We start from the raw sequence: 21794 nt of genomic DNA on the forward strand, positions 1-21794 counted from the left end.
AGTTTATAATGTATTTTGGCTAAAACCATGATCCAGTTCATTGAAAAACAAAAAAAGGCATCAAACATCCTGCTTTTCAAAATAAGACTGTAATAAAATGCGCTGCTTGTTGATTAGTTTTTGTCCTGTTTAATACCAAAGTACTAAACAAAAAAGGTATGGGTTGGATGGTTAGATAAATCAATCAATATTAGATTTGTTACTGTGTCCTTGGGACATTTAACATTATAGCGCGTAAAAAAATGAAGGAATACTGTAAGCTTTTTTTTTCCACATGGATTTTTGCTCAATACACAAACAGTTGTGTTGCTTTTGTTGGTAGAAAAATAAATAGCTACTATATTGGGTTAGAGAGAGTGCACAGACACACACACACACACCTTAAGTATTCGTGGTGTTGGCAATACACGCGACTCTCTCCGACTCAGCGCCCGCTCAGCCTCAGACGGTCCAGTGGGCTCTGCTGCTTCCTTGCAGATGTAGCCACTACAGTTCCTCTCCAGGACAGTACGCAGCCCATCAAACACAACCGTGCTGGTGGTGCACCCCATCCCTCCAGGTCCAAACAGGCATCAGTCAGGAGAGCCTGCCAGTGACCCAGTTTCCTTCACTGTCTCCTGCTCCCCTCTGGTCCATGATCTTACTCTGACATGCACATCCGCAACTTCTCACCCACACAGAGAGCATCAGAGTCCATGGAAAAAGGATCCAGGGAGAGGAATAGCTGGAGACTTTACACACAAACCTCGTGCAGAAGAGTCAAGGCTGTCCCAGTCTGTGCTTGTAGAAATACCTCAGTCAGCAGGCGAGATACAGTGAGTGAGTGAGTGAGGGAGGCAGAGCAAAGAACGAGGGATGGGGGGATGAAGGATGCTGTGTGAGCTCTGCTGCAGCTTCAACCAATGCTGAGCTTCGGTGCAACGCAGGCTCGTGTGTGCATCTGTCTCACTTATTCAGTCACTTGCTTGATCTCCTCCGAGCCTCTCTGGATTTCCAAATTCTTCCCAATCCTTTTTTGCCTGCTCTTTTCAATCCCACATTTGCATACCAAAAACGAATTAACCCATTTCATTTTCACTCCATAAAAATGGGACTCCTTTAGGGATTCAGACAAGTAATTGCAAAAATAAGTGGGTTACACTAAAGGCAGTCCTTCATATCCAGAGGGAGAGTCTGATTCCATGGTCAGGCAAGCAACAATATGGCTCAATGCTTATTTAGTTCAGCTAAAAAAAACCCAGACCAAACAAGCGCATGAATCACATAAATGGATGCTATATAATATGCACAACAGTGGGCGAGAGATATTGCAGTAAAACCACAAAATAAACTGAAAATATGATAAGAAATCCTGCCTAACGCACACAAATACACTAAATAAACAAAAAAAGCACTGAAATGTCCAGTGGCCTGACTCAAGGCTTTCTAAAAATCTCCATTTCCAAAACAGACCGAGGACATGGGAGGATTTAAGCCTTTTAGGCCAAGACATCAAATAGGGAGCACTTTCCTGACCGAAGATTAGCTGCACTTGATCACAAGCTGCCCGTTCTGCCAAACACACAGAAATACTGGGAATGGAACTACATAATTTGATCATACACAGGCTTTTTCGAAATGTCAGGGAATGATTCATCTGCTAGAACTGCCTTTGATTAAAATGTCTCTGGACTGTGATCGGGAAGACTGAAGATGAAAGCAGGAAAGGAAATATTTTTTTCTAGGTCACTTTCAAAATATTGTTGCTTCTACATTTGCAAATCTTTAGTTTTATGTAGTCCTTGTGCTACCTTTGGGCCATTTTATACCTGTGGGACAAAATCTCATTAAAAGCCTACAAAATTATCCCATCTGCCTCCTGTGTTTGCTCGTGTTTTACATCCTGATTATAAGGAATTGGGAGGGGAGGAGACGAGGAAGCACCGCAGTATTTGTCTTGGTTTATTTATCCTGTCTGTTCACTTCCTGCTGCTCTAAGTCGCACTCAAAGACCCCTTAAGACCTCAAAGTCAACTGTCAAAGTGGCATGCACATCCTAAAGCTACACAAACACTGCGAGTCCCCCTGGCACCAGCTATGCTTAGTATGATTATGCTTAATGCTTCTCTCAACAGTAAAACATGGTGGCATTGATTTTTTTATTAATACTATTGAGCAATGAACTTTCAGCTGTTCTTTAGTTCACTTTAACCCAAATGATCGCACAGGTACACGTCTGGAGAGAGGGATGCATTCCCTTACATCACGATGGTGCACTAAGCCACGAATGCTCGCACGCATTTCTGCTTGCTGCTGTGTTAATATTTCAGTGGTGCTTGACACACTGAACTACATTCGAGTGCAGGATGAGACGAGCTGCAGAGGAAAACAGCTGAGCCCCCAGATGAGGGGATTCAGCAAGAGAAGGAAAGAGAGAGGGAAGACGAGGGAGAAAATAAACTGAGGGGAGGGAGGGGACGAGAGTATGATTATGCCCATTGATCTGTTGGGAAATACGTTTCCTCTTTTGGTTTATCCCTTTTCTCACACGTCTGATCCTGTCTCCATCCCCCTGTCGCTGCAGCGAAGGGATTTTAGGCTTAGTTTATGGAATAACAAGAAGCAATCTGCTGTAAAACTACTAAAACTGCAAAGTCATAAATCTCCTCTTTGAGGCTGTGTCTGTTTCTTTTTGGCGACTTTTGTTGCGACTCAAGCATGTTTATTACCATCTGTCAGTCATCACTGAACTGTTATTACTGAGCACCAACAGTAAGACATCGCTCAAGCAAGAAGCAGTCATTGGTTTAAGTGTGACAGCTGGTCATTGTAAATATTTTGTCCCCGTGCACGTAGGAGCACGTCTGCAACGACATTGTGCTGAGGCGCTAAAAATCTTGCCGCGAAGGTACTACAGCATGCAGGATTTACTAAAATGATGAAAAAATATGAATCTAGTGCATCACACGGCACATTTTAAGAAATGAACACCTGAATCATGGAGAAAGAGGAGTAGGAGATAACATGCATGCATGTATTCTGCATGGATCCTGTAATATATGCATTACAACCAGACCTGCCGATCTGACATAATAAAAACTAGTTTCCTGTTGAGCAAAGTATATATATAAAAGTATACAAATTAAACACATATGTCCATGAGGTTGTTTGAATTAACAAGACACCCATTCATGAGTTATCAATCACACCGACTGTTTGCTGATAATAAATAACAGTTCAAAGGCTCTTTTTCACATTAAAACCAGCAAATCTTTGGTTTACACATAGTTATGTGATGTTTTTACTTATTGTTGCGCTTCATTTTGAAGCTGTGGATTTTCAGTTGTTAAAAAAAAAAAAAAAGTTTGATTAGATGCCCCCAAATTGCTCGAGAAATATGTTTTTGGGCTGCGTTCTGCAAGAGAATTGTAGTGCGGTGTAAGGGCGATAAATTATTAAGGTCAAACAGGGGATGTGTGGGTCATTAGATGTAGTAGTATTTCTCTGTACTGCCAGTCCTCACAAAAAAAGCTGCTAGGTAAGAAAAACAATATCATTTACTTTAAGAAAGAGGTTCACAACTCCAACCCACTGTGACACACACTGTCTTCATATAATCAATCCTATACCATAGAGGACATCTGTACTGTGCTTCTCTATAGCTCACAAATGAAGTGGTCCTGTAGCCTCCAGCAGTAGACAGTTGAACTGTGTCATCCATACTAAATCATGAGTTAGAGCTCCAGGCAAGCCAGTGAGACTAGTGGGTGGACTGAGGTTGGGGGGTGGGGGGGGGTTTAGAGTACGCTGCCGGAGCACAGAGGGTGTCTGTGCATGGATATTCAAGTGTGAACATCCTCTGTGGTATTTGGAAGCTCTGCTCAAATCTGCAGCAGCAGATAAGGGCTGGGCTGAAGCACTGCTCGCTGTGTTGAGCGTCATTGATTACTGCTGCTGTTGTTACAACACTGCTTAAGTTCCCTGCAGTGGACTACACTTCCTGGCATGCTATTATGAACTTGGACAAATTCTATTTTTAAGTGTTACTGCATGTTTTATATGAAGCATAACTGAGTGATTTATAAGACGTTTAATGCCTGGTGGCCGCTCATAAACACGGACAAAGTTTCAAATAAAAGCTTCAGGGTGCTGTAAATGCTCAGTTTTAGACACATTTTTGCTACTCGTGTCGTGTCGTGTCATATCAGGTGAACAGCTATGGCGGTGAGAACCACAGCCTTCCACCTGCCAGTTAAATCCTCTGTTTTCCAAACAGAAGAAAGTCGGTTTAAAACTGTAAAAATGGCTCCTTTCACATAGATTAACCAGGGGAGCTGAACAAAGGGCCAGTATGGGATAAACAGGGATTATTTTGAACCGTGAATCCTGCAAAGCTACTCTAGTAGAGTGCAAGAATAAAAATATAGAGATGGAAATGAGAACAACGGGTCCCTTCAGTTTCCCTTCTCCCCACAGTCACTGTGAGCTGGCTACAATTGTCAGGATCTGAGTGTGAATGCAAATGTCAGCCAGAAACTGTAATAGACAGTAATGTTTGTCATCCAATCAAATTCTTTATTGCAAATGTGAACCCATCCCCACTAAAAACCACACTGATGGCTAAAATATACTTGTACTGGTCAATTAATAATTAGAAATACAATGATCCAAACACTAACCCTGATTTCTGTGGATATTTTTCATTTTGATTTAATTCAGTTTTATTTATGTAGCATCAAATTACAACAACAACAGTTGCCTCAAGGCGCTTAGATGTAATGCGTGTGTGTGTAGGACTGCTGTGACGTCAGATCAGATGGTTTTTATTCATTCTTAGTGTTGCAGTCAACACTTCCTCTGAGATTTCGTAAGCAACTGTTGCTTTCCTCCAGCTGGACTCACCAAACACTTCCAACATCTGCTGCATGTGGACGCCATCACTGGCCTGCAGTAACCCGCCCCAAAATAACATCATTTGTACTAATACAGCCATTTCAAGCTGTTAACAGCTAGGTCTGGGTGGAGTCGAATTTTAACAAAAAAACAAACACATCAAAGCCAGCACATGTGGACAGCAAAGCCTAAACTTGAGGTTCCCCTTTCACACTCAGGAGTGGACTATCTCACGCACAACAAAGACAAAAAACGTCTCCGCGTGGGTCTGAGGAGTAGAGGGGAGTGCGGGAGGAGCTGGCATCTCATCTGAGGACCCTCTCGACTTGGAAGGTCAAGTCCACAGCTGGCCGTCTTTCCATACCCAGGGTGTGCTGTGGGGCTCTGCAGGGAGGAGTATGTGCGTTTCAGTATGCTTGTTTGTCCAGAGCGAGGTCACTATGCAGCGGACCACAGTGACATCACCCACAAATCCAGCACGACAGGGCAGATAAAACACAGTGCCTCCCAGCTGGAACTGCCCGGGGACTCTGAAAGGGAAGTGGCTGTTTCCTGCTGATGTGTGTGTGTAAACCCTGTCGGAACAAAGCCACCTTTAGCTCCACCGCTGTCGTTCAAACTTCATCACTCAATAAACCCCCGAAAGCTTGAGTGTTGTGGAAATTCTGGCAAAGCAATGCCTTCCTCCAAAGTTTCACAACACCAATGGAAGGAGTTCAATTTTACTGAAGGAGGACGAAGCCAGGAGTGCTATTAAGAAATATTAAGCGTCCTATGTAAACATTAGAATCAGCTTCTCAAGGGTTTTTGTTTACAAGGCGAGTCATGGGTACTGCCCTACAGTTACACATGTGGGTGGGCTACAGAGATAAGCCTGGAATCTCACTACTTCACTTTTTCTGATGCTAAGTTTACACTACAACCTACAAAATGCTTTAGACAATGGGAGAGACTTCAATCATTGTCTGGGGAGAGTATTGCAAGTATTTCTTCTAGTTTTTTAAATGTAACTACTACTTGGATTCAATCAAAGTCTCTTTTTGACCTGTAGCTGACACCCAGGTTATCCTCACCCCCGTAAAATGGTGCAAAATAAATATAAGAGGCCACATCCCCTTCCTCTTGTTATTTTGGGAATCATTTATTTATCCCAGGAGAAGAAAATGAGCCATTTTCCTGAGGGGTACCGCTTCCTTTACTTTGTAGTCAAGCCACCAGGCGCAGAATAAGTATACGCTGCAACCACACACGCCATTCATCTACACTCGTGAGTGCCATGAAGCTCTGCTGGATCTGCAGTGTGGCTTGCTGCAGTTGGTTTAGTTAATCATTAATGTATGCTTCAACCAGTGAGTGCCTTTCAGAGCCTTTGCTGCAACACTAGCAGAGATGGTCTGAAGCAGAGCCAAAGCCCTGCAGGGCCTGCAGTCATCCTCTTAGTCTTTCCAACAGTGTTCTGGCTTCAGAAAACACAACATGGAACAATCCTATTACAAAATACTTGCTACTTATAGTATCAAGGACTTACACAATCAATCACATTGCATATTTAAAATTACCCTTGGCAAAAGGTAACATAATTCATGCTGCCTTCATTTATTTTATTTTTTTTGTGTTTTTGTAGCACGCAAACACGAACGATGAACAACTGAAGCACGTCCAAGAAAGCAACAAAAAAAGCTGCATTTGTGATAAAAAATTGTTTTCAGATTGACTTCATGTCTGCTCACACTTCAGATGGAGGCAGAAAGAAGCCAATTAAACAGTGATCACACAGATGTGTGGGAATGCTGTAAGGGGATACTGAAAAGCTCTGTCCAGAGGTAAAAGATACAACACAGAGTATGAAAGAAGTCACTGCCACCTACAGGCAAGTGATGATACAACATGGAAACCCATAGGATTAACTGAATTTACTTTAAGCCCTTCACGACACATTATTAATGACTGATGGGAAATATTGTGTAATTATGGGTTACTTATGCATTATGACACAATTTTCCTTTATTGAAGAAGCACAAAAGGATTATACTGCTGCCGTGTGATACAGCGTTTCGGTGGAAATGACCTGCACTCGTAACGATCACCGGGACGATAAACCAGCCATTGTTTGATACACAAGCGTCATTTCCAGGGGCTCAGAGTGAAAATCATCTTTTCCAGCACAGGAAGAAGAGGTGACCCATGTGCTGCCTTAAGAGGAAGAGAGCGTTAGAAGAACCCTGCTGTCACAGTGTTTACACAGCTCTAAAACTCATCCAAATTACAAGCATGAGAACTGTTGGCAGCTTATACTGCGATACTGTGAGCGAGACTGATTTTCGTTCAGGTTATTTCAGTTTAAGGTAGGAACGCGAGGGGAACTACGTGTCAAACTGAGCCAAACAATGCTGATGGGGTCATGTCGCATCATAGTGAACTTAGAGTTTAAACACCTCTCGGGAGGTAAGTGGCCAGCACCCAGGTGTGAATGAGATGTTAGACAGAGTGCTGTCATCACGGTCAGGCTCTGACACGCATGAAGAAAGCTGAAAGCTGTCTGCTCCTGAAACAAGCCCATGCTGGCCTGACATGACGGGAAGAAACAGACACACTTTGTCACAACCACTGGTCCAGAATTGTTTTAAATGTTTCCGGATCATTAAATGGGTCATTTAGTCTGGATTCTGAAAATGTTCCTGAGGATAAACTTCATGAATTAGCACCAGTCAGAGGTAAATGCTCGGATCACCCTGTGCCTCAGGACAATGATGCTGTTCTTTCACAGTACGCAGAGTATTTCAAACTTGCTAATTTATAGACTGAGACTGCACGGCAGATCTGGATAGAAAATATGAACTATGGGAGGAATAACATGTAGTCTAGATGACTTCAGGCTGAATCTCAGGCTCCCATTAAGGGAATTTTCAACCATGTGATATGTGCCATTTGGCCATCCCGATGGCTTTCACTGTAACATATAACCAGACTGTTATTTCCAGCTACCGCATTTGTTCTGATCAAGAGACAGCTTAACACACGCTTTTTTAAAGCCAGTTTCATGATAACACAGTCCTCGCTACTCATTAACACGTAGTTTAAGCATTACACAAGATATATATATATATATATATATTTTTTTTAAAGGACCGAACAGCAATTAATCATTAATCCAGGTGGTTTTCTTTCTGTTTGGAGCATTTAATTAATTATATCCTCACACAGCATTAGGGTGGAAAAGTCCAACAGATGGTCTGTTCTAAGATTTTTTCAAAAGTCCTTCAGTGAAAGCCATTTAGACAGGATGGATTAAATACTTTCAACAGTGGACTTACTATACACTGCCATGATGCTTTAATGAAAAACCTACAACAGAGACTAGTTTGTTTATTATATGTACAACTTCCACTATACTGTGGTCTTCAACATAATGCTGTGGCCCTCGATTACAAACTGTGGAAAATGGAGCCAGACGTACGACAGCATCACCTGCAGGATTATTAATCAGAAGATCATGATGGGCTAAGTCCCGAGTGTCGACACTCCCCTTAGAAGCTGTTAGTGATTGCTAATGATTTTTGGTCTCGTTGTAAAAGGTGTTAGGTGAGAGAAATAAGAAGAATAACAGGAAATTGACACATTGCACCCTCGGAGGAGAGCGTAACCATGGTCACATGCAGAAGAGCGTGATACAGGGTTTAAGTGAAAGTGTAATCAAAGGTCTGCAGTTACACATGTAGCTGTGCAGACTAATAATGTAAACGGGAGGAAATAAAAATAAGGTGGCAATCTTTAATATCTGCTGTTCAGAAAAAGCCAGCCTTTTGCGGTTTGGCAACATGCAGGAGGGAGACAGGGCGGGGATAATGGAGGAGTTTGGGAACCCTTAAGGATCAGCTAATCCCATTTGGCTCTTTGTTTGGAATCAGTGGAAATCCTCTTGAGCCTGGTTCAATGAGCGCTACTGACAATCAAGGGAAACAGAGGATGAAGGAGAGCAACGCATGTCCGTGCACCTGCACAGTTAAAGTGGCACTGGATTTAGCTTTATGACTGTACTACACAGTTGCCCAGTAAGGCCACAAACAACTGGTGCAAGGAACTGTCACAAGTCATGGCTACAAAACGGCCAAATCCATCTATGCGATCTATACAAACTCTGAGAACATAACAAAAATCGACAAACAGTTATAGATTATGCCCCAAACAGACGTGGTCAAACATCATATTAACCAGTATATTTCAGTTCAATCCCCTGCGTATAAATTAAGGAGAGTTTAGGTCAATCAAATCTTGTGCATGGCACTGTGTAAACATCTTTATTTCCATGCAAACACCAGCATATAATAACTGCATAGCATACAAAAGCAATAAACTTGGACTGCGATTTTAGAAGAAAAATAATCAACATTTGAGTCACTAAGATCATTAAAACAGGGCAATCACTGCTTTATCAGCCCTGCTCCGCTTGAGTGGAAAGCCAGGAATGGCACACCGCCTTTTTCCTGTTGTATTCACATTTGTTGGCACCTGTATCAAGCTATTCCCTGACACCCCCACTCAGAGGCCCCCACCCTTCCTGACAGAGGAAACACATGTTGTGAGATACGGGTCTCTTTTAGTTGCACCGTTAGTAGTACATTCAGTATTACTGAAGGCTTTATCTCACAGGCTATATGTGCGTCTTGACTATGCCACCTTCAGCAACAGCCCCCTGTCATCTTGCAGTAACACAACCACACACACAGACACACACACAGCGGGACCTCTCATGACAAGCAAATCTCATTATTTGCCACTGCTTATTTCTCTGTTGTTAGCATTTTATGAGACTTTACCTCCTTCGTGGATTAGGTTAATAACACAGTGAGCAGTGCGGCTGCCTGGCAACTAAGATGGATTTGACATTTTTCTCAATCTTTAGGAATTCTCTTGGGATAACTTTTTTCCAATAAATGAATGCTACATCTGCAATTAAATTAGAATACATCATCCAGAAACAGTTTCTTAGTCATTTAAGGCTTATGCCACATTTTGAGAAACATCTAATTAGTCCAGCGGGTGCAGAAAATTCAACACAGTGTTCTAAGTGGAGGGTGTTGTTGCTGCTCTTAAGACAGGGTAGAGAGTCTAAAGGGAGATTAAGACAAGTCAGGGATACTGAGCTGTTTATCTGCGCAGGAGTGTGTACAGTGGAGAACAGGGCTGCGGTCCTGCATGTTTAACGCTTGCCGTCACAAGAAGCGTCTGTTTTAAAGCACTTCATACAGAACAACGCTCTTCTAAACGGTCCAGGATCACATACAGACCTTCAGGCACATGGCCACACTGCTGTTTCTCCATAAAGCACCACGCAGCTAACTTTATTTATCCATCCTGGCAAGGCACACTGTGGCAGCATACTGCTCACTCTGTAATACAATCCAGCCTCCTGATGCTAAGCCCCTGGAAAACAACCAGGAAGCAAACAAAAAACAAAGCCTGAAGGAGAGCTGGGTCTCTCTCCTGAACACACAGGCTTTGACAGAACAACCAAACACACATTATCAAGGTCACATGACTGCTTACTGTGTAAGACCTTCATTTATGTCTTCAAGCTATTGTGCGGCTTTCCTCCTTCTCAGTTTTGTGAATGTCAGCTGATATAACAGAGGATGAAGGACCGTTTAGGAATACAAGCCCCTAACCTCAGTGAATGTGTCAGTTAAAATACAACTCATTTGTTTATTGTGGGCAGGGAGCGCACAATAGGCTTATGTCAGCTTTACAAGGAAAAAGAAAAATAGGAACTCAGTGTTTCATGTGGACTGTTTTTTACTAAATGGGAAACTACAGAAACTCATTAACATTCCTTTTACATCCAACAGCTTGTCAAAACTTTGTATGGAAGCGCCCGGCCTTTGACAGAATAAGTATACACCGATACAAACACTGTGTCTTGGTGGAAGCGTCTCACACTGTGGGAGGCTATGACTTGCTAGTTATTCCAGCTCTTTGTTTTGAACTTCAAATCCCATTAATCACCTCTTGACCTCTCAGACACAGCTTGTAACCTGGTTGCAGGAGACAAATCTCTAGATGGGAACGACATAATGGTCCATCAGCCACCTTCACCTCAGTTCATGTCGGGTCGTTCCATCTCAAATCATGACATTATAGAACAATTACTGTTCAGCCACCTTTGATTTCCATTCCCCTTAATTTAAGCATTATGATGTAATAAAACATCAAATATTATTCTAGGTATGTACTTTTTTACAGCAGACCATCCACCCAGTTTTAGTGTCTTTTTCGAACACTTAAATCGGAGGCAAATTTTTAAAGATTAATATCTCAAAAACGTTTGAAAGCCTGATATTTTCCCTGGTTTTTCTCTCCAAAAAAAAGTCATTCGGGAGCTGTAACTAGAGACAGTTACACCAAAAAATGTTTGAGTACTCACTAGTTAAAACAAGAAGAAAAAACACAACTTACAGCTGTCTTGTAAAATCCTATATTTAGTTAAATATATGCATACTTTTTATTTTTAAGATCCAACAACAGTAACCGTTAGTCATTCAATAGACTGTAGTGTAAAATAGCCTGATCATGATATGCTACGATCCAAGTGATGCTGAGCCCATAACCATGATAGTCTCCAATCCTGTTTTGATGTTTTCCTCTTTGTGGAGAAGAAAACCAAAAGATAAGGTGAAAACCGTGCCCTAAAACCATCTTCCCCTGCTCCGCCCTCTGTAGGTTGCATCCCTCCCCCTCACTATCCCACTCTGGCCTACACTGTGTCCAAGCGAGGAATGCTAGCTATGCAGTCGGCCTGGTGAAAAGTCATTATAGTTCATCCCCTCTGGCTGGCAGGTCCCATCCACACAGTGCAAAAAGCTATAAGAGTGAATTCTGAGAACTTAGACTTGGTTTAATTAAGCTAACAGCAGGCGGGAGGGAGGGGAAAATCATTGGTAATGGCTCACTTTAACGACATGTTAAGGTGCCTCTAAGCTTCATCTGTTTGCCCAGCTGATGACACCTATGAGCCAGAACAACTTTCAGGGAAATCCCACATGAACAATAACATCAGAAGCAACTTTCACTTTCATCAGCGTAGTCACATGACAATTAAATATAGACACAGAGCAAGAATCTTGTGTAGTTTCCTCACACACGTCACAGGAATATCCATCGTCAGCATGGAACAGTAATCATTTTGACTCCAGTTGAAAAAAGAAAAAAAAAACAAAACTAAAAAATAATGCAGTATTTTAAATTGCTGTCCAGTCTGACTGAAGTGGTTTTGAATTGCAAGGGCCAGAACAAGCTCATACTCTCCATTTATAGTTAATTTATACAGTCATAGATCTAAATCAATACAGGAAACCAGCTTTCGTATTTGCTAATTATGTGCTAATCCATCCCTTTGTGAAACACAATATCTGACCTCAGCTGATCCGGGTGTGATGGGAGGTCACTCTCAGGCAGAGCGGACTCTTTGCTTGACACTAGGCATGAGTGATAAAACAGACAGGTGTGAAAGCAACAAGTAAATGCTTCTATTTTAAGTAATTCTACTGACTGGATAACCTTTTAAGATAACAATACATTGGATGACAACAGTGACATCCAATGTCACTATAGAGTTTTATAGTGAGTTTCAGTTCACTGTTTGGTTGAAAATTTACATTTTGTGGCCCAGACAGCCAAACAGTAAGCTGGATTACAGCATTGTTTACCTCCTGTAGTATACCTGCTCAGAACCAAACAGCAGACAGATCATTTAGCTATTAGCTGGGACATACTGGAGTCATTAGCTGTTAGAACCACGTATTTCCTTCAGGAACTGATAGAGACTAAAATCTGAGCCACATAACATTATTACATTAAAAACTGAACTTAGCATCTGTCAAGTAAACACACTATATAGACAACAGACTACCGTAAGTTATTACTTTAGTTATTGGTCAAATAGCTCCACTAAAAACCACAAATGTTGACCTCGTGGTGACTCCAGAACAAGTCAAGAGAAAGCCATTAACATCTATACATGAGTTCATATAAATCCATCAGCTTTTATCAAGATGTTTTAGTTAGAAAAGACATGAGTTTCCAGACTAATAGACTCAGTTTCCCCATCCTATGACTACTAGCACTCAAAAATACAAGTTTTTAAAACCTTACCAAGCAGAAAACGTTAAACTTTGAGTCAACTCCACGCTTCAAAATCTCCAAACCATTTACTTTACTTTCAATTTCCAGTGATTCAGAAAATAAAAAGTGGAGTGTTATTCTACAGTGCACCCTTATGGCTGGCTACAACAGACATGTTCCCACAATGAAGAGTTAATGGTCAGCTGCATTAAAAGATGGGAGGGAAACATCACTTTTATAGGCAAACCATGAGGGGGATAGAGACTAAATCCTCACAAAAAAGAAACACGCAGGGTCTTAAAATGAAATTTGCCAGTCATTAGTCTGCTCTTTCTAGACATTTTCCATAAGCCAACACGGACGTGTTAGTCTATAGTCACGGGAGTTGTCGTGCTTTCAGGATTTAATCCAATGAGCTTAATCTGTAGGCCTGTGCCTGCACGCAGAGGGTGACAGTTTTGCCTTAGGGGTTTTAGGCTGGACTAGGATCACCTCTCTGCTCTGCTCGGCCTGTTGCAAAACTAATGAATAAGTGATGGTGGCCTCGAGAGTATCCATACGCCAGATACATTTTCTCATTCACTTACCCCAGTGTGGGCTGAGCCATGTAAAGACTTGTTTGTAATGGTGACACCCATACAAGTGTTAGGCCAACAAAGACTACTTCTCAGGGCTCTGATGGAGGGGAGGCTAAACGAGAACGCATTTGAATCGACTGTCGTTAGAAATGTGGGTCTATTCTTAGAAGATAACTGTATGCATTAGAGAGAAGGACTGATTTAGAGCAAATACTAAAATAAGAATCTACATGTTAGTGAGTAATGGGAGATGTAGGATTAGGCACAGGAGTGCTGATATGTCTTAACTGTCCTAGTTTGTGAGTTAGAGCTGAAGGTTTATTTGGAGAAAGTAAAACTTCAACTGGACGATCCCTCTAGATTTCTGGGATCTAGAATTCATCCCATGCCTGTGCTAAAATTTTTCCATTTAGAAGTTTGTGTAACAAAGAGTCAGCATCAGGTTGATAGCGTGGCTAAAACTGGAGGACATCATGTTGCAAACACTTGTTTCAAGGTGTGTTCGCACATCGCAAAAGATACAAAACAACCTTTGCATATTTGTACGATGCATAAACAACAAACTCTGTTCCATTCATTCAAATCCATTTCCTTATTAGATTAGAGATGATGATGGCAAATTTGCTGCCAGCGTAGAACAGGAAGAAAAACTGGATTAACAACATAATGATGACTGAGGGAAGATGGCGTTCGCCAGCTGCATTGAGGTGTGTGCTCTGCTAGCTTAAAAATAGCAACCTTAATGGCCTGGAGGATGGAAGCAGAGCAATACGCTTGTTGATTGCCAAGCTGTTGCTGATAATGGGCTACAATTGTGGCTCCATAGCATCAGGATGAGTGTCTCAACAGTAAGATGGGAGAGCAGCCTGGATTCAGACAGATGTGCACTGTATGCATAAGAAAAATTAAATAAATAAATAAATACATGAGGATTTATATAAATGTTATAAGATTCCATAATGGCGACGGCCACCCTAAGCCTTCTTTCGTCCATGCTAATCTCCATTTGGATGGTTAAGAGAAACAAACTGTCAAAGTCATTACGGAAGAAATCCAGCCATCATTTCACTTCAGCAGAACACTTAACTGGAAAAACTTTCAGAAATAGAAACAGCTGAGTAGGAATGCCTCCATCATTGCCTTTTGCATTATGAATAATAGAAGTGTTTACAAAAAGGCCATTTGGGTGAATTGGGGGGGGGGAGTGTAAAACAAGTCCCAGAGTGCTGCTATGCTCTTGCTAACAGGAAAACACCCACTGGCCAGGCTCTTCAGCAGGCTCTTTCTGTTATGGTAACCTCTCGTGTGCTCCAAAACAGCTCTGCTCTATCAGGCAGAACACTCAGACAGAGTGGGCGGTTTAATGCTGAGCCCTGCCCAGCACTTCTGTTCAGCCCAAGTACAGGAAACTGGCTCTATCTAGGAAAAGTTAGGCCTCTGCTCTCCCACCAGAATATGAAGGACAGGAAGTTATGGGCACTTCCCGCTCAGGCAGGATGAAGGATTTTGGAGAGTGAGTTCAGGGGGCTAGTAAGTGTTATTCACTTATGAAAAATGTAGATCTGTGTACATGCAATATACTGGGTGCGTGTGAATTCTGCTTAAGCATCCATCCACCCATTCTCTGCTACTTATTCTTTTCAGGGTCGCGGAGGGGGCTGGAGCCTATCCGCAACCATTCGCACTTACATTCACACCCACATTTACACTTATGGACAATTTAGAGTTTCCAATGAACCTATCCCCACTAACTGCATGGAGGAAGAAGGAGTACTGCCACTCTGCTTAGCAACTGAGGTAAAAATCACTAGATTACAGATGTCAGAGTACACAGATTTGTTAAAGCAGTAAAGAATGCCCTCGTTTTCACACCGAGCCAAGAAATCATTAAGTAATTTCACGGTGTGACCACGATTGATATTTTGGGATTCATTTCTGGCTCTAACTTAATATTTAACACTTACTTTGACATGCGGTTAAAGTACACTGTCAATTCGTGCCCGTGACATGTAATTCGTTTTCATTTGCACTGGAACAAAATCTGTCTGTCTGGCCTGTGGATCATTTGAGTTGGCTTTGCTACTGCAATATTTATGTGAACTAACTGGAGTAGCCCTAGCCTGAATGGAGGAAATCCTTTAAATTTTTTTGACTGAGTGCTTTATATTCTCCCCAAAATTTCTATGCTCAGTTGAGGAATTCTCAAGCTTCCCACACTTAACTGCAAAAGCCCCGAGTGGCAAATCTGGTTTGGATTATAATCACAACTGCCAAGAGACGTGCCAAAATCCAGGCAGACAAATTTCACAGTGAGTCTGATGGGTGTGTTTTATTATTTTTTTGATTTTGCACTTTTCTTAAAGCCTCCATTCCACAAGTCATCCATCACCGCCTATAAATGGTTCTGGTGGAGGTTTGAATCCTGCGTGGTTACTGTACAGAAAGTTGTATTAGCACACCTGGAACGTTAGCTTAAAACTCTTTAGTGGATTTAGTATGACTCTAGGAAATAAAACGTAGGTGACTGTTTGTTTCTGCTTTCACAGATTAAGTTCAAAGAGCCGTATCCAAGATACTCAAGAAATAAAATGGCCAGAAAATCTGAAAAATATACAGAAATTGCCACACTGCCTATTTTCAAAACCTGTTTAGCCAGTGAGGACAGCCAATGACTTTCAGATGACAAAATTAAAACAATGACAGAAGGAAACTTTTTGCAAAGAACATGAGATCATTCAGTGTTTTTCATTTCGCATAACAAATACATAACAAAGCTGTATTTACATAATAAATAAATGCAGCTGCTAGCCAGAAACGGCCCCAGTAGTTCGACAGGGTTGCTTAATAGCTTAAAAGTTATCGTACCTTTTATGCACAACTTTAAGCAATGACACGATTTAAACTGGTAAGCACAACATATTAAAACCATGAGCAATTTTACCATCACTAAACATGTTTAGTTCTGTTCTTTAATTCAAGTTTTCAATTTTTAGTGATTTTATAATCTGACACATGGCTCAAAAGTTAAAAGCCTAAACCCATTTACATTTGTGGTGCTAAAGTGCTCAAGGAAAATAAGTAAATCTTCTTTTTGCCTGATGAAACAATATTTAAAATGTTATTCAGCCGCTTAAGCGTCATCCAATTATCTGACTCCAATCTGCAATTTTTAAACGCACATGTATGATACAAAACTAGCTTATCCACCAAACACAGTAAGTATATACAGGTTTTAGCCAAAGCTCAGTTAAGACCAAAAGCTGTCTCACTATGATTAATCACCTTTGTTGAAGCAACGCAGGTGGTGTGGCAAGATAACCAAAAGACCTGCACCAATAAGACCATACCAAAAGCTAAAGTTTCATAATGCCCATGCAGACCTATCAACACCTCTCCAGTTTGAACAAAAACTGCCTTTCATGAAGGAAGCTTCACTGCGCAGTATTTTTATAGTAAGATTCAGAGATGTCACTATGGTCTGAGCTCTGAGGCAGCACAGGGATCTCTGCTTCTTATGAACTAAAAATACTCTTAGGTGTTTTAAAGTTCAACAGGAATTGGGGAATTTGGCACCAAACAGCATCATAGTTTTCAGTTTGTCTAATCTGGAACAAATGGGAATGAGACTCTTAATGGGTGCAGTGGTTACTAAAGCAGTCTCATGTATTATTGACCCATCTGCTCTCCAATCTCTACCCCCCAGGTTTTGCTTTCGCAGGGTACCATTTACCAACGGGGCAGCAGAAGCAGCTTATGCGCACTTTTACTCTGATACCAGTGCTCCTTATAGAGGTAGACAGAGCAGGGACTGCACGGGCAGGTCAAGCTGCTTAGGCCTCGCAACACAACACGGTAATCTTCTGACTGGCTCGGTGCTACAGCCTATGTGACAGCTAGCATCTGCTCCAAGGAGACAAAACATAGCAGACTAATTACTTTCTTTTCTACTGATTTGATAAACTCAGATAATGAGTTGATTCATGATTGCGGTGCTTTAACCTTAAATTCGTCTCATTGTGGTTCCAGCTGCTCAAGCACATTTTTTGGCAAACTGAATGGCTAACAAATCCAGCTTCCCTGCATGACAGAACATGTTTTTTTCATGGCAAAAGATCCAAACAGGGAGAAATAAATTCTCTGGCACATTTGCATTGTTTGAAAAATAGCCCTACTTAGAGTAACACACCCATCTGAGGTATTTCTGGAATTTCCACATCTTGGGAAAATTTACAGACTCTTAAAAAAAAAGCTAAAGAGGAGAGGTGTGCAGGTGCGGTCCAGAGGGCTGACAAAAGCAGATTATTGTACAGTTTTCATTCACAGTTGGAAGAGAGTCAGCAATGCCATCATCAAGACATTTAACGCTGCAGCTTCTATGCAGGCTCTTATTACTTGCAATGTTTGCCTTAAGGAAAGACAATCTAAAAATGTTGCTTTTCACACTATACAGCAACACGAATCTCAAACGACAGGAAAGCAGTCTACCTGCCAAACAGCCTAAGGGGCACCTAAACTGTCCAAGATGCTGACTTGAAAGAGGGAGTGCTGCGTTGTTGAAATGGTTGTTCTCCTTAAAATAACAACACCTTTTCTACAACTGGGGATAAGACTGATAAAATCTCTTATGCTTAATTCCAAAAGCACTATGCTATAGAGCGACACGTGTATTCTGGTGATAGTTCTACATGTTAATGCTCGTCTTTGCAGAGCATAAATGACAGCCCCACTTTCCCCTCTGGTTGCAGAGCTGCGTACATACTGGCCATAGACGGCTAATAGCATCACTCCCACATAATGACACCCATCTGGTGTACAGCTCCCTCGGGTCAGGCACATAGCAGGAACACTGAGGATCTGAGTATATCACCATTAGGTGACAGGCAGTTGGGACTATTGATTACACTTACACAACTGCCCCCCTAGCTGCTTCGTACACTGTATACACTAACTAAACATTTCCATCAATTTGCCCTGGATTTATGGTACACTAATCAGCCAATACGTTAACTACACTATACTCTAGCTCTACGTAGCACAAAGACAGTGAGGGAATGCTGAATCAAAGTGCAGTACTAGTAAAAATAAATATAAAGTTGGTGACAGCAATCATGGAGCCAATGACGTCCTCAGCATGCCTAAAGTGTGAAGAAACAGAGGGCTCAGCTGAGGGCTCCGGGGTACTGCAAGTGTGTCTCCACTCAAACAGAAAAACAGAGCCTCTAAACCGTGTCTGTCTGCACGAAAGCGCACTAATTGTTAGTGAAAGATACAGCACTGCCCACTTGAGTCCAAAACACAGCTAACAAACATCCACAATCAGTGGATATGCAAGTCCTCTACAGTACATTATAATATGTTTCCAGGCTTTTAAACATGTAGCAACATTTACGCGTGAAAACATCATTATGGCTTCAAGCAGGATGGGTGACAACAACCACAAGCTCTCCTTTATGTCCTTGAAAACAGATCCCTCCATTCCTGCTGTGGTATTTACATGTTTTATGGAGGAATTAATTACAAGCTGCGTGGACAGTGGTCTTGTGTGCAGTCGCATTCTTATCCCACTGAGAAGCTTCAGCAAACACTTGAACTCCAAGTTGCAGCCATGCATTCATGTCTAAAAAGGTCATATACAAAGGGCTGGAGTCTAAGAGATGGCAGGTACTAGTTTTGAAATGATATTAAAGTTGTTATTTCCCATTAATTTATTATCCTCAATAAATCTGCTGTCTGTATTTCCTCCACCCTCCCTCCCTCAAAGCCTTCTCGGGCAACCGCAAAACAAAATCCCCCGCAGAGTTTCTACAAGTTACTTCAGTCTTCCTCGAGCATGTTGATTTCCCAACACGCATTCTTCTATCCATTTCTCTTCTCCTCCCTTAGGCGTCCCTGGCAGTGCACCAGAGTGAGGATGAATAAATAATATGAAGGTGTGGTTGGATGTCTGGGATCGTGACTCAGGATTCCATTTCCCTGACAGAAAGCCTGGACGGTGTACGTTTCAGTTGCCTAGCAGCTTTTTTTTTTTTTTTCCAGGAAAGCTGGAACAATCAGACGGAGCACCAAACACCGAACGCACTCTGGACACAACAAAAGGGTCAACTCCTTTATCCAAGCTGAGCTCTGAGGAAAACTGATACCGAGCAGGTAGGCTTCAGGTCCTCGTCACCCAGATGTTGTCACTGTCACTGGACACTTTATATGTGTCTGAAGCATGAAATTGGAGCCTCGTGCTTTCCTTTGTGAAGCCGTATTATGTCATCTCGGTGCAGCCCTGTGAAGTGATGCCCTCATTGACACACAGGACTTTGAACATGCACTGATTCTCTACAGACTCTAGGAAAGGAATGGCATACATACCTGAGCCTAATAAAGACAATATTCTTCTGTAATGTTGAACATCTTGCAAAAGCCTATTGTCTATTATGCAAAACCTACTTATAAATACAAATCAATTCATTACTCTACATGTTTATTTTTGTGGCTGTTGTTTTATTTCACTTTCATTCATTTCCAGTCCTACATTTAAATGGGAGATCCTTTGATTCATCCTATGCTCTCATGTATATGTGATAATCATGTTTCCCTTGGTCTTTAAATGTATATTTGGACTGGTAATCTATCTGCTTTAACTGGAAAGCTCGTTGAGTCAGCCCTTGTTGTTTCAAAACAATTCCAAACGGAAGTGACCGATTACATTTTTCTGTCACCCATATCTTCATTCATTAAAAAAAAATAAAAATCCCCCCCCCCCCCCCCCCCCCCCGGCCACACACACACACCCCCCCGTTCATAATGCCCACGTGCTCTAACTCAGCTGGTCTGAAGTCAACAGGGTGAGAATGAAAGTGAAGGATTTAAATATTGCCAGCATTCATGATGAGCTCCAAATGTTTTGTATAAAATGCAAACAGGAGGTAGCTGAAAACGTTGTTTGTTTTTGTTAAAAATATATATTATGGTTTATAATCAACAGTCTACCAAATATTGTTCAAAGCTGTGTGGGAGCCTGTTACCCATATTACTCCAAGTGTGTCTGGGGTATACTTAAACCTTAATTATATCACCCTAAAAGGCACGCGTAGTCCTGCTCAACTGATCTGAAGTCAGTTATTTTCTCCTAAAACTGTGCGTAAGAAAAAGCAGGTCTCTCATTGCTCCATAAAGTTTTAACAGACACTGATGACAGTGACCGCTGTGGCGAAGAGGAGGAGTGGGAGTTAAGGTGAGTACTTACGACCAGCACCGACGTCCTCACCACCTCCGAGACACTTTGCCTGAGTTCAGCCGCGGTGCCAGGTTTACCCAGACCCCGCGTAAATTTCCTGGTCTCCGGATGCACCGGAGTGGCCATCACTACGCGCCCCTTGGGATCAATTACCGTCCAATCCACGCGTTTTATCAACACAGTTTACAGGAAACTCATCATCGGCTTATCCGCGCCTTCGATCGCCGCTAGTGCGCACCACGAGTTTGAAGTTGGGTCATGTTGTGGTGTGGCCGCTGGTACGACGCTCCCATTCCTCGATTCAGTTTTCGTTCTTGAAAATCAACACATGCCGCATCGCTCCGGAACTCTGCCTTCTCCTATGGGGTATTGTTGACACAATAAAGTGTCCTCTTGAGTAGCGTTTCATTGGCCGTCCAGCGCCAGGCAAGAGATGTATAATCTGTTTTCTCCCTTGCGCACTCCGCCTCTTACCGGCTTGAAGTCCTGCCCACTTGCTAGCTGTGTGTGTGTGTAAGCTGGTGGGCCTGGACTTTGGACTGCGTGCAGTTACAGTATGAATGACTGGATCAATGCTTCCCCATTACCACAAAAATCACAACCGTGGCGAACAAGCCTCTGGAGTGTCATCACAACATTCCTCTTTTGTGACACCGGAAACTGGCCTTTAAAACAGTATCAAACGGTACTGTTTTATAGGCCAGTTTTCCAAAGCTACTACAAAAAACAGATTATATTGAAAATAACTGAACTGGTTCAGTGACACACTATAAAAGACTGAATTTATGTACTACTTGTGAGTTAAAGACGAAAAGAGTACTCCCAAGTACTTGTATAGAAGGATAAGAGAGAAGCCTTCTAGCTGCACTTTTCATCTGATTATCTTTATTTTCATTTTTTACTCAAATTATTATATCTAAAAGTAAAGTAATAACTAAAACCGGGAAATGATATTTTATTTAACTGAAAAAAGACCATCCTTTAAAAGAAGCTGACTA

The 21794-nt window shown here is 41.8% G+C and overlaps 1 protein-coding gene across 7 annotated transcripts in view; it reads right to left on the bottom strand.

The window, feature by feature from the left end:
• zmp:0000001200 (dedicator of cytokinesis protein 9) overlaps positions 1-21231 on the bottom strand; it is a 74119-nt gene extending 52888 nt beyond the window's left edge. For 3 of the 7 annotated variants that reach the window (XM_063498478.1, XM_063498477.1, XM_063498476.1), the window contains exon 1: positions 381-832. In XM_063498478.1, the coding sequence (XP_063354548.1) occupies positions 381-551 (171 nt within the window). In that variant the 5' untranslated portion in view covers positions 552-832. Of the gene's footprint in view, positions 1-380; positions 834-20805 lie in introns of those variants that run through there. The other 4 variants (XM_063498482.1, XM_063498481.1, XM_063498475.1 and 1 more) reach the window with 2 other exon arrangements.
• Between the last annotated feature and the right edge of the window lie 563 nt (positions 21232-21794).

The sequence above is a fragment of the Pelmatolapia mariae genome, linkage group LG16_19, assembly GCF_036321145.2.
Source record: "Pelmatolapia mariae isolate MD_Pm_ZW linkage group LG16_19, Pm_UMD_F_2, whole genome shotgun sequence".
Lineage (NCBI taxonomy): Eukaryota > Metazoa > Chordata > Actinopteri > Cichliformes > Cichlidae > Pelmatolapia > Pelmatolapia mariae.